Below are 13,729 nucleotides of genomic sequence, written 5' to 3' on the forward strand. Positions count from 1 at the left end.
ACAATGACGCCGCAGTTTGGCCACGTCGGTACCGAGTACGTTAGCATGCCACGCTATGTCACAGATTTGTCACGGGGTGAGGCTCAGGTGCAGAAGAACAGGCTGGACTCCAGGTTTAAAGCGAAACAAAAGACTTTACTCCAAGAAAAGGTATAACATAAGAACTCTGGCTCGAAAGCGGCTACAAAAAAACTAGGAATCACCATCGAACAAAGACTGGGAATGAGAGATCAAAACAGAGACACTATGAGACAGATAAAGACAACAAACCACCAGAAGACAAGGGAAAGACTTGCACAATATATAGGGGGGAAAAACACAGGTGTACGGCATGAGACACTAACGAGACAAGGGTGGCTGAGGGCAGGTGAAGGTAATTAACCAATCAAGGAGACACAGAGAAGACACAGAACAGGGCGTTATAAACTATGCAAGAACTTGCAAATACAAGCGAAACAAATTGACTCTCCAGGTCCAATACATGAACAATTGAAATTCTGTAGAATTTGCCGGTTGGAATGTCGATCCAGAGAACCGAACGTGCAGAAACCAGACGCTGTGATGGCTGTAACCGCGTTAATTCAATGTTTAAAGCTTGCTGACGCGCCTGGATGGTTCTTCCGTTGCCAACACGTGCACCCATAGTTTTTATATAGCCAGCCGCCAGTTAGCTTAGCTTAGCTTAGCACAAAGGAACAGGGGGAAGCTGCTGGCTCTGTGCAAATATTTTAAAGCCCCGGTGAAGCTCACTTAGTAACACGCCACATCTTATTTGTTTCATACGGTCAGTTTTTTCACCAGTAACTTCCTGCAGCATCTGCTTGTTTCCTAGCAACTGATCTGGTGATATGATGTTTTAATTAGTGGGCTTTAGAGTTGCTGGTATTTTGTCACCTTTGACCAGAGTAGCTGTTCGCAGTTCGCATGAGTTTTATGAAATATCTAAAGTATTTTAAGGACATTTTTGTTTTGGACTTTTTACTCTTAATCTCTTTCCCCTTTTGCTTCTAATCTTCTCATCTTCCTGGTCTTGAACATGTGTGTATGTGTATGTGTATGTGCACGCGCGCCAGTCTGGCAGTGCCCTGGCACACTGGCAGGAGCGGGCGCTGCGCAGAGTGTCCCGGAGTCGCGTGTGCTGGAGAGTTCTGTCCGTGTGCTGGACGGGCGCGCGACACTCCCCTCCACCTCTGGGTGCCAGCGGATCTGAGGAAGGCCTAGTGAGAATTCGGGTCAGCACAGCACAGCCAGGGTCCAGACCAGCAGCAGCAGCTTAACCATTCACCTGTACATGGTGGTGCTGCATTCATGTCATATGGAGCAACTGGGTCAAGTCAAAAATATAACTTTTAGGGGCGGGGAAGACATTTTGAAGGTGAATTAAAGGAAAGGAAACCCTTCCAACAATGTTCACTCATCCAAACGTTTTGGACGGATTGTCCAGCGTCACCATATGACATCGATGCACTGTATATAGTCTGGAAACAACCGATAGAACACACTGTGTGTTGCTTGTCCTGCCCGTGCAGCTTAAAGTCTCTTGATGGCCATGCTGGAAGAAGGAAAAAAAGTATATATATATATGTATATATATACACGTTGTGAGGATGAGTCATTTGTGACTGGAGCCTTACAAGTGAGCGTGTTCTCTCGGTCTTGGCCAGACGGAGACGTTTGCCTCGATAGATAAGTGCCCATTCCCTACACGTCCGCCCACTCTGGTGTCTCCGAGGTGGCCTGGCTGGCCGCGCCGCTCTGTGCTGAGGAAGCCTGACCTCCTCGTCGATCCATCAGGGAGGCTACATCTCAGCACTGCAGCTCGTCCTATCGGCTCCTCTCGCCTCTCTCACCTAGAAATCAACGGTAAACAACACGTTCAGGCCTTGTCGAGGGGGGGGGGGGGGGTGAAGCGAAAGGAGAGAGAACTCTGAGGAGACAGGAGACCTGTTGAGATGTAGCCTCTGAGCGGAGCTCTGGATCTATGGGTAACCCAGGGTCTAGGCGCTCGTCTTTGTTCCCTGTCAGCTTTCATTATCGCTTCCCTCAAGACAGTGGAGCATGTTGTGTACCACACACACACACACACACACACACAGTGTGTCTGTGTCAGGGCCAGTGGTGTGGTGAGTGAGTTAGAGGGAGAAGAAGTGTGTAAAAGGAACCGAAGAAAAGTTATCGCCCACATACATATGCACATGTGATGCAATGGTAGAGCTGCCAAGAGCGCCATGACAAAGGAGATGGTGTGTGTGTGTGGGGGTGTGTGTGTGTTGGCATGTCGTTCATACTTAGGCCCTCTTGACTGACACTCCATGCTCACATTCGCACGCACTTGAAGGCATATGTGGAAGTGCTGAGACACATGCTCCCTCCACGCACACACACACACACACACACACACACACACACACATACACACACACAGTAAGCGTTGGCTGGTGTCCCTCTCCCGCCAGTCATGGGGAGAGTTTTGTTAACTGGGCATTTCCTCTGACAGCTGCAGTAGCTCACTCCTCTCACACACACACACACACACACAGAGTCAGAGGGCATTCCTTTGACAGCATCGTTTCTCTTTTGGCCCGTGGTCCTTTAAGAGCCCAGCTGTGTGCCTTACGCATCCCGGCCCTGTTAGGATATCGTGTTCCTGTTTGTCGTCTCCTCTCCTCCCCGTCTTGTCTGCTTCGAGTCCGCTCCACATAGAAACGCCATGAAAGCACATCGGCCTTCACCGTCCTGTGAGTCGCACGACTCTCATCGAGGTACAGCGTCAAAACAAAGGGAACGGCGGAGGGAAATTCTCACAACGGCGTCGGTTTACAGTGGAGCGCCGTTGTGATGGAACAAATGGTGTTATCCCTACGGGGGACAGTAGAAGCTGGACTCATTGTTCTTGACCAGCGCCATCGGCTTTCCCTCCACTCTTGATTAAGCCCTTAACATCATCCACTTCAATCAAATCAAATATGAATTGATTCCAGCCGATGAAACCACTTTTTCAAGTTCAGATCCCCGTCATAAAACATAACCTATGGTCTACCAAGTTTAAATTGGTTAATTGGTTTAAATATAACGTAAATAACTGCCGTTTCCTTTATTTTTTACTCCATTTTAGGGTATGTATTAGAGGTATTTGGGAAGTTGTGTATTATTTGAATATAGTTGGTTACATATTTGATATCAGAATCATATTTCTCATGATCACTCAGCCGCTTCCATTCAGTCCTGAGAGGCTCCACCTCTTCATCTAAGGCCTGCTTCGCTGCGGTCACGGCGGTCACAGCCAATCACAGTTCACCTCATGGCCTAGTGTGCGTGACAATAAGCTAAGTTCAAACCTCTGTTCCCAAAAAAACATTGTCCGAAAGGCTAATTCTCCTGCTCTCTTTTGTTCCCTCCCCCTCATCTCCTCTCCTCTGCAGTCCCTTATCTTCGACGAGGTGGACCTGTCGGATGCCAGCGTTGCAGAGTCCAGCACAAAGAATGTCAACAACAGCTTCACCGTGAGTGCATCTCGCAGTCTTCCCATCCAAACACTGACGCGACGTGCCGAGCGGGGAGAGGGGGCCGTGGTCTCCATCCCCGTAGTGCAGAGCCACGATGGATATATTCAGAGGATTCTTTTTTATTTTCACTTCATTGTTGTATGTTGCAGTTGGTTGAAGGGCTTTACAGAAACAATTGTTTACATGCCTATGTGTGAGGCAACAATTACATTTTTTTCTGGTGGTACCTTGACCCTCCTGTTACCTCTCGGGTCAATTTGACCCCATTCAATGTTTAATGTCGGTGTTCTTTGGGGTCAATTTGACACCAGGCTGTTTTTCACTGTCAAACATAAAAGAAATATAAACTTTTTAATATATTTAAAGGGCTATTTAGGTAGTCAACAAACAAACATAAAGTACCTCACACTTAAACTTGGAAAACAATATTAATTCTAATAATTTTCTGGAGGTTTTAATTGCTGGGGTCAAATTGACCCCGAGGGTAAAATATGTTAGTAAATGTGAAGGTAACAGGCGGGTTAAAGAAATGATTTCACCATTTTAGGAAAATAAGCTTGTTTTCTTTCTGGGGGCGGAGACGGTTCGATGATCCTTACCGGCCGGATGTCTGACTGTTACCCTCCGATGATTTACTCACACGTTTGCCAGCAGAACAACAAAGCGGCGTTGCGGCAAATGCTCGATCCCGGGAAAAGAATGAGCTGCGTGAGCCTGTGTGTGGGGGAGGGGGAGGAAAATGAGCGTGGGTATAATAAGCAACGAGGACAAAAACAGACAGTGAGAGAGAGAGAGAGAGAGAGTGGTGCCCTGTCCTCTCTATAAATGTCTCTCCCCGGGTGTTGCTATAAAAAGAAACAAGGAGGGGGAGGAGGTAGGCAGCAGAACGGAGCCCGGAGGAGAGCACGCCGCTATTTTTAGCAGCGCCTTGAAACGCTTCACTGAGTCCCTGGGATGGCTTAGCGTCTGCCATATTCATCAATAAGATTACAGTGGGCCTGCTGCATGTGTCTGCAGCATGTTCGTGCAGCCGTGACTGTGGTGTGTGTGTGTGTGTTTTGCCAGGTTTATTAAACATGCCGAGATAAAGGTTTAGAGGGGATCTCCGTGTCCCTTCGTGAGCATCAGCATCCCACTAAGATGGTGAGAGAAAGTGGGCTAGGAGGGAGACGAGGGGGTGAGTAAGGAGGGAAAGACAACGGCACAAAAAGGGAAGTAAAGACAAAATGCGGTGGAGAGAATGCTGTATACGGACGACGTGAGGTATGAAGTATGAAGGGCACGACAAAAGTAGAGCACGTTGAATGAATGGTTGATGGGGGAATGACTGCAGAGCAGTTTAAGATGGCGAAGGGGGCAAGGTAGAGCAGTGGAGGAAATCCTGGAGTGACGTCACACCGTCGTTGACTGCGTTATACATGCTCCCCCCGGGGGGCAAAAGAGGAGGAGATAGAGAGAGAGAGCAGCAAGAAGCGAGGGAGAGGGAAGTCAGATGCATAGGGAACGAGGGAGAGATGGACAGGAAATGAAGACAGGACGGCGGCACTGAGCGAGGGGGAACGGTTGAAACCTGAAGGTAACGCGACGCGCTGAGCGACGGATCACCGGCAACGCCGACACACACACACACACACATTCAAAATCTGTGTGATGCATCGACCCAGACAGTCACGTACACCGGCAGGGGGAGACCGGGCTTTGTGATCACAACAGAGAGGGAGAGAGAGAGACCACTGCAGAGGTCGCGTTGTAGGGCTTGGCTGTGGCTGTGCAGCCATCACCGGTCTCTCTGCCTCTCGCTGTGTCTGCCCGTCTGTCTGCCCGTCTGTCTGCGCATCTGTCTGCCCGTCTGTCTGCCCGTCTGTCTGCCCGTCTGTCTGCCCGTCTGTCTGCGTGTCTGTCTGCCCGTCTGTCTGCGTGTCTGTCTGCCCGTCTGTCTGCGTGTCGGTCGGCCCGCTGAGGATGAGTGATGCTGCCGGCCTCTTCGATGCAGGTCGGTGCTACTCGGTCGGCGGGTTGGAGTCGTGCCGGAGCTGAGATTGTTGTTTGTGCTTGTCCGTGTTGCAGCTCTGCAGCTCGGTGTGTGTAGTGTGCATGCAGGTGTTTATTACCTTCGCATTGAAAATGCGGAAGGTTATGTTTTGATCGCCGTGTATTTATTTATTTATTTGTATGCGTGTTACTCTCATAACTCAAAAAGTATACAACCGAATCACATGAAATTTGGTGGGATGATTGGTTATTATCCGGGGACCATTTGATTAGATTTTGGGATCGATCGGGTCAAAGGTCAAGGTCATGAAAAGGTTCAACATCTTCTTTTTACCATAGCGTGGTCAATTTTTATCCAATTGGCATGCAACTAATGCTAAAATGTTCATAATTCAATGCCCAATCATGTGATATGCGAAGGTATGCGCTCTACCGAGTGCCCGTTCTAGTTACAGAGTGTGTTGCTAAGGAGGGGGGGGGGGGGCAGGCAGGCAATCAGCAACATAGGAAATACTTAAATGTCACTTGTACTGATTAGAGCAGTTATTCTTAAAGTGTAGGGGAAAGTTTTCATCTTTGTTCATTGGAATTATCTTTATTTATATTTACATATATATATATATTATTTTTTAATAGTTCGACAAATATTTATATTATTAATATCTAGAGTATAATAGTTCATAGACTATGTAAAAATCCCTGAAAGAAATAATCTACAAACCGGTTTTGTTTTCATGTATTTCTGATGCGTCTACATTATTACGATTCCAAATATGTTATTTAACAGGCTACATTAAATTATTCAAACCGTATGGGGTCCCCGGTATATTCTCAAATTTTTTGGCTGAAAATAAATTGTGACCCTCTCGATTAGAGAAGGTAATAATTTCACTCCTTTTCTCCAGCGTGTACACATGCAAACTACTGTTTTTTATTTTTTTAAATGTATTTATTAATTTAACAGGAGGAATAAAGATATACATTGTTGTATAAGATTAATAAATGCAACCGGAGTGTAATGTTGAAAGGATCTTTTTAATTTCCAGCATAAAGCTGCTGAACAAACATGGATGAAAACAACTGTGCATGTGGCCGTGCGTGTGTAGAGGCGTGCATGTATTATTCATGACTGCGTTGGCACATCGATGGGAAAGTATATATGTGTGTGTGTGAGATAAACTGCAGCGTTCGGCGTTCACATCTAGAGCTACTGTCTCATCGTGCATGTTGAAAAGGAGGCTGCGAGATTATATGATGAGTCGGTGGCGCCAGGGAGCACCTTGAGGTCCACGTGAGGGAGGGAGAGCTCAGGCCAAACCAGGAACTTGTTACAGACTCTCTGCAGGGACGCCGACTCGCTTGGATTGGCTCGCTGATAACTGTCCACTTGAAATCCACGAGTAGGAAAACTCGAGGAAACTCAAATCGTGGACAACCGGCGCTCCGACTTGCCGTCGTGTGCTTGACGAGAGGAGCGTCTGTCAGGAGGAGAGCAGCTGTGACGGCTCTCCGTCACCGCGGCCTCCACCTCCACCAAGTCCCATTGGGATGCTGGATCTGGGCACCGCCGTCACCAACCCTGTGTGTGTGTGTGTGTTTGTGCGAGTGCATGTGTGTTTCTGTTTGTGTGTGTAAACAGTGATGGGTGTCCCTCATTATCAGTTAATCTTTTGGCGGTTTGCCTCCACCAAAAATAAGCGCTCATGAGGCTTATAATTACATGTTCTCGTCATTGAGAGAAGAGGATGTTGATCAAAGAGGCCACTTGTCATTACACACACACACACACACACACACACATCTGATATATTCAGCTCTGAAGGTCAGTCATCATGGGAGGTTTTCCACGCTTGAGGGATGCCTAGAGCCATTTTTGGAAACAGCCGTTCCTGTTTCCCCTAGCAACCAATCTTATCACTAACCTGTTCCAGACACAAGACACACACACACACACACATAGAAAATCACACGCGCATGGCCAGCAGAGAGGCATGGTGATCTATGTCCAAAGGGATCAATTTGCCAATGTGTGTACACACACACACACACACACACACACAGTAATCCATGCTGTTCCTGGTGGAAATCTGTATTGTGATTAACGGCTGAGAAAAAACATACAATTCTCTGAAGAGAGAGAAAGAGGGGGAGAACAGCATATATCCTCTTCTCGTAGGCCTATATTCGGAAAGAATACACACACACACACACACACATATATTTTCTTGCCACACACTTTCAGTAATTTGGGAGTTGTTGTGTCTGCTTTCTAAAGAATATGGAGGAAAGATGCTAACGTGATTAGCTTTAATATCGAGAGGAGGGCGAGGAGAGGGTGATAATCACACCCACAAAAACACAGCGTTCATCTCGACTTTATGGAGAGATTCAGTTCTGAGGCGGAACCAGATATTGATTAGAGGTCTTTGGAATGGATTGATTAAGGTGATTCATCTGGGACTGGGTTGTCAGGTGGGTGCTCAAGATACTCCATACAGAAAATACACGAGTAAAAAAAGAGAATAACAGTCACACCACATTGTCTACTTTCTGTCATTGACAGTTTGTTATACTCGGTGCTACAAACACAGAACGTGTTGCATTTCCCCAAACTACGATCAACGGATGCTCTTTTCATTGTGCGGGGAACGAATGCTGCAGTCAACAAAACTGCTGGTCAGCGTTCCTCCCGATGAGATTCCCACAGAGACGCCTCGCTCAGCCTCACCAGCTGTAACCAGATTCTGACCTTCTCGTGGGGAAATGCACATTTTCCATCTCGTCTTCTCGCTCTCCAAACGGGAGATTAATCTGTGACGGCGGCAGCTGGTCGTCGCACATTTGATCGTTTATGCAGAAAATGTATTTGATCGTTACAAAATGCCCTTTTTTCACACAAACGGCCGACGAGGGAGGCGTGTGACTCGCGTCGATGTAAAATCCGAGGTGTAAAGAAAACGGAAACCCGGGCCATTTAAATCCGTAACGTGTGATCAGAGGCCGTTTACCTCCCCCAAAAATGATTGACGGGCCATTCAATATACAGAGGTTACACCCACACTTATAAACAGCAAAAATCTAATTAATATCAGAGGAATCGTCACAATCAATGTGAAGACAAAACAATTTTTTAAAATCTTTAAAATGCTGTTTGGGAAACTTTGCCTGGTGGCATCATGTGGCTGTAAACCGGACGGTTGTCCCGGTAACAGTGACCTTCATGCAGAGATTTCTTTCAGCAGATATCCTAATGCCCCAACGTGCACGATACACTCTTGCACACACACACACACACACACACACACACATACACACATACACACAGACACACACACATGGTGTTTGTTGTGCACCTGCTGTTTTCCACACCTTGTCGGAGCCTCAGGTGCTGCTGCTCTCAACAGGCAGAACAGAATAGAGAGAGAGAGAGAGAGGGACGCGGGGGAGAATCTCCCTCTGAAGATTTACTTTGTCACCGAATCCTTCACAGGGAGGAGAATCTGATTTCCTTTGCCCTCGTTCACTCCGTTTGTCGTGGACTAATGGCGCTGCGTTCGGTCCACAGGATGTGTGGATCGCACAGTCTGACATTTATCCAATTATCGCCAAAATGGGTGTAATTGAAGAATAGAACAAAGCACCAATATATGGCTTCAAATGACGGTGGATAAAAGGCCCGGAACAGCGTGGCGAAAAAAAATCAATATGCAATTTGTCGGAGAAGAAGAAGAAACACAACAAATAGTGTGCAGCACACAGTGATACGGACAATAAACAGACCGTTCCTCTCCCACAATTTCACATTGTCGTTCACAAAAGGGAATGCTAATTAAACCAATTTTCCCTTTTGCTGAGAGGACGACAGACGAAATATGGAAAGATTAATTTAGATTGAGGTGGAAAATAAACAAATACAATTAAAGGTACAGTGTGTGTGTGTAGCATATATTAGTTGACTTTAAATAGAACATGATATGAAGAAGTATGTTTTCTTTTGTGTATGAATAAAGTTATCCGAGAATGAGCCGTTTATGTCTACATATGGAGCGGTTCCTCTCCACGGAACTGGCCGCCACGCTTCTACAGTGGCCCAGAGGGGACAAACCAAACACTCGCTCTATAGGGGCCATTTGCGTTTTTCTCGTCGGCCCCCGCGGTTCTCCTTCGCACTTGGCACACGGATGCTAAATTGGTTGGAATCTCACCGCTAAATTCATCCTGCACACCAGACCAGTTTTGAACTTTTTAAAAATTCAGAGAGGAAATCTGTGTCGAAATAGCATTCATCGTGGAGGGGAGAGGAAGCATCAGCGTCACTGCTGGGAGATACATATTAAGTAGCGTGATATTGTCCTCTGTGTGTGTGTGTGTGTTGAGCCTCACCCCTCTCTCTCTCTGAGGTGAATCGAGATAACATAAGGGACACTTTGAGTTCCAAAGAGAGGGTGAGAAAGAAGAGACGAGGGCGCATAAATAGGTGATGGGGTGTTGAAAGGGCGCTGCATGTCGCTGGGGTTATCTACAGGGAGACTGCGCTTAAACACACATGCGCCACACTCGGACAGAGTGGGAGGATAGGAGCGGGGAGTCAGAAGGGGGTGGGGGTGAGGGGGCATCTTAGCCTGATTCTGAGGCCTGTCGGCACATATCTGGCTCAAAGCAACACAAAGAGCGAGAGGGGGGGGGGGGGGTAAATGCTCGAGCGAAGGAAAAAAATAACTCAAGAAGGTGTTAGGAGATGAGTGAGCAAGAGTTAATGAGAGAGCGGGAGGGAGGAAGAAAGAGGAAGGGAGGGGGCTTCTCATCTTCTCTCTCTCTCTCTCAAAGACAGAGCTGATCGCGCTCTCCTCTCAGTGGCACCGTTGGCTGAGGAGGAAGCCACTGGTGAAATTCATCTCTCTCTCTGTCTCTCTCTCTCTATTTTTTAGCGACAGTTAACCGTCTCACTCTCACCCGTGCACGCATCTCTCCCTCTCCATCCAGGTGATCACGCCGTTCCGTAGGCTCATCCTCTGCGCCGAGAACAGGAAAGAGATGGAGGACTGGATCAGTTCGCTGAAGTCCGTCCAGTCCAGAGAGCATTACGAGGTAAGAAGCCTTTTCCAAATCAACAGATCAGAGAGAGAGAGAGAGTGTGTGTGGTGGGGGAGGGTGCGAAAGACGGTGAGACACAAACAAAAATAAATCTGTTTTCGGGCATATTCTCATTTGGAGATTTTGCTTTCTTTATTTTTCCAAACAAATATTCCCACCTGAGGATGCTCCGATGAGTGACCGCATCCTTGTTAGTGTTGTCTGGCTCGTACAAAAGAAAGAAAGGGGAGGGGCCCCAGATCTGTGCGTGAAGAGTGGCGCGGACAGGAGTTGCAGAAGGCAACCGGGCATTAACAGGAAGTTGTTTTTGCAGAAGCAACACACTCTGACGTTGAGATTCAGAAGCCCTCAAAGCACCAGCGGACAGTCAGAGAGATAAAGTGAAGAACACACACACACGGTATCATCAGCATCCCAGGACGGGGAGCAGCAGCGCTGTTTAACGCTCCTCATCGAGGAAAACAGCAGTTGCTGCATTTTAATGGCTTTGATTTGGGGGGGAAATCTTATATAAGACCCCATCCCTCAAGCCCCTTCACTGCACTGCAGCAGCAGCAGCAGCAGCACGCCCCCGACCCTCTCAAAGCTCACCCGAGCCGAGGAGTCTTCACGTTTAATAACCGGGTCCTCCCGTGCAGCACTGCCATAAGCACCTGTTAGTAGTAGTAGTAGTAGGTTTATTGTCAATTTCTTCACATGTTAAGACATACAAAGGAATCGATAGGACGTTTCCCACTCTCCCACGGTGAAACATATAAAAGTGCACAGGCACAACAGATAAGACAAGACATTTCCTAATACTAAGTAAACATAAAGATTCACGTACAGTTGTTATAAATACTATATATATAAATACTATAAATACTATATATATATAAATACGTAATACAATTTTAAACAAGTGAATACAAGTGATTAAAGTGCAGAGTTTTGAGTGATTTTTTAGGGGGGTGGGGGGATTTTCAGCTACCTGTCAGACTGGAGGATATGGCTGGGGGGAGTGAGGGGAGAGAATTTAGCTTCCTGTTAGCGTCCCTACTTACGAAACGCCACCTGAACGCTGGCCAAACTACCGCGGCGGCGGGGCTCTCCCTACGCTCTAATGTATAGAAGCATCCAATTTCCCCCGAGCAGGTGCTGCTTTTGTAAAAATCATGGAGCGGCAGAGTCACACTAATGACTGTCGGCGAGCGGAGGGTTTTTTTATCCCGTGGAGTCCTGGCGCACGTCCCTCTTAATGCCAGACAGGTAGTGTCGTCACGGGGCTCCTTCATAGCATCAAGACCAGGCCCGGGGGGGGGGATTATTATCTCGAGGGAAAAGCTAATCCGCGGGGAAACCAACGGGCTGAATGTGTCTGCGTCCGCTCGTTCATATATTCTATTCTTTTCTTTTCAGTAACTGTAATATGCAGTTGTTTGCAATGAGGCCAACAGCGGGGATCAATGCGAATGGTTTTGCCCGGTCAGGCCAATAAAAAAACAACAACAACAACAACAAAGACTTAAGTTAATTGTCATGTTCAATCTTCTTTTCAAATTCGCCCATCGGAACACTCCTCATCGTGGACGGTGTGTTTGACCCCCACGTCGCAGGATTCACTGGCCTGACTCGGGCGAGCCCCGCGGTTGAGCCCCGCTGCACAGTCGACGTGTTCTGCTTTCTTGATGACGTGGTGCACTGTGCTTGCCTTTTCTGTGACTGTCATCCCAGCGCTGCCAACCTGTTTTAACCTCTCCTTTGCCAGACGGCACAGTTTAATGTGGAACATTTCTCGGGGATGCACAACTGGTACGCCTGCTCGCACGCCCGGCCTACCTTCTGCAACGTCTGCAAAGACAGCCTGTCCGGGGTCACGTCTCACGGCCTCTCCTGCGAAGGTAGGTGGGCAGCGCACACACACGCACACACACACACACACACACACACACACACACACACACACACACACACACACACACACACGCGCGCTAGCCTTCAAAACACCTGAGTTCGTTTTTTTCATCTCTACATCTCATCACTGGCTCAACTCGCTGTTTGATGAACAAGCTCTGCAACGGAATAATTTGGCACTGCGAGCCGTGGGAGGTCTATAGGTTAAGTGCATGACTATGTTGCGTAAGGACTTATGAGTCGGTGACGTGAGAAAAGTCTTTGTTCGAATGCCCGTCTAATTGGAGCAGAGCGGATGTACCGGAGCCGGCTCGCAGTCTTTGAAAAGGCTCTCGGTTTCCGGATGCCCCGTCAAACTGTTGGCTTGAAGTCGAGGGAGTGAAGTGCCATTGACGCTGGCACGGTCTCCAGCCGCATGCTTTTGTGTCATCCTGTGTGTTAGATAAGGCGTTGACTCACGCCATTTTAATTTATTTTCTCGCATATCTCCAATCCAACCTTAACCGGAGGGGGAGGAGAGAAAAAAGAAAGAAAGAAAGAAAGACTGATAATGGCTTCTGTGAACGGCGCCACATCTCCTCACCTCGTCTGTGAAAGAACGCCGAAGTGGAGTGCGAAGGGGGCGGGTGGGGGGGGGGGGCTGACACTACTTCATTTTATTTTTTATTTCTTTCTTTTTAGCTGGTGTAAAGTGTCAGTGACAGGCAGCAGACCTTAATGAGCACCATCTGCATATCCTCTCAGTCTAATTTAGCTAATGTTCCCCCGTGAGCGAGTGCACGCGCCTCAGAGAGTCCATGCCTGCGTGTGTGTGTGTGTTTGTGCGTGTGTGTGTGTGTGTGTGAAGGCAGTAAGAGCCTCTCTACTCATTATCCTCTCCAATGTGGCCCTCTCACGTCCAGAACAGAGAGCGAAAGAAAGAAGACGTAGAACCATGGTGAGTCATTAGAGCGCCATCAAACCCGAGAGATCTAAGCCGGCTCCTCCCGCTCTACGACGCACTTTCGACAAATAAGATGCAACCGAGAGGGCCTTTTTCGGCAAAACAGCGGTTTACAGCGGACGCACGCTCTCTATTGGCCTCGGAAAAGGTTCCCTTTAGCACCAGCGAAAGATCCACTGCAGGAGCAATTTTGTAGGCATAAGATATTTTGATTAAATGCTGTATTATTTTGGACAGCTGTGGTGTGGTGGCGGGATATTCGACGCACAGGGTTGTGTATGTTGGGTCAAAGGCGACAGGA

The 13,729-nt window shown here is 47.7% G+C and overlaps 1 protein-coding gene and 1 long non-coding RNA gene across 8 annotated transcripts in view; one reads left to right on the forward strand and one right to left on the reverse strand.

Moving 5' to 3' along the window:
• Window positions 1–13,729, forward strand: part of dgkh (diacylglycerol kinase, eta) — a 58,383-nt gene that overhangs the window by 14,736 nt on the left and 29,918 nt on the right. For all 7 annotated transcript variants that reach the window (XM_056426218.1, XM_056426208.1, XM_056426240.1 and 4 more), the window contains 3 exons: window positions 3,423–3,503; window positions 10,482–10,586; window positions 12,340–12,472. In XM_056426218.1, coding sequence (XP_056282193.1) covers window positions 3,423–3,503; window positions 10,482–10,586; window positions 12,340–12,472 — 319 coding nt within the window. The remainder of the gene's footprint in view (window positions 1–3,422; window positions 3,504–10,481; window positions 10,587–12,339; window positions 12,473–13,729) is intronic.
• LOC130201322 (uncharacterized) lies at window positions 92–4,285 on the reverse strand. The gene is made up of 3 exons (XR_008833165.1): window positions 4,106–4,285; window positions 1,635–1,850; window positions 92–1,552 (listed from the first exon to the last, which is right to left on the reverse strand). It is a non-coding gene; the product is annotated as an uncharacterized LOC130201322 (long non-coding RNA).

Source organism: Pseudoliparis swirei, chromosome 2, assembly GCF_029220125.1.
Source record: "Pseudoliparis swirei isolate HS2019 ecotype Mariana Trench chromosome 2, NWPU_hadal_v1, whole genome shotgun sequence".
NCBI lineage: Eukaryota > Metazoa > Chordata > Actinopteri > Perciformes > Liparidae > Pseudoliparis > Pseudoliparis swirei.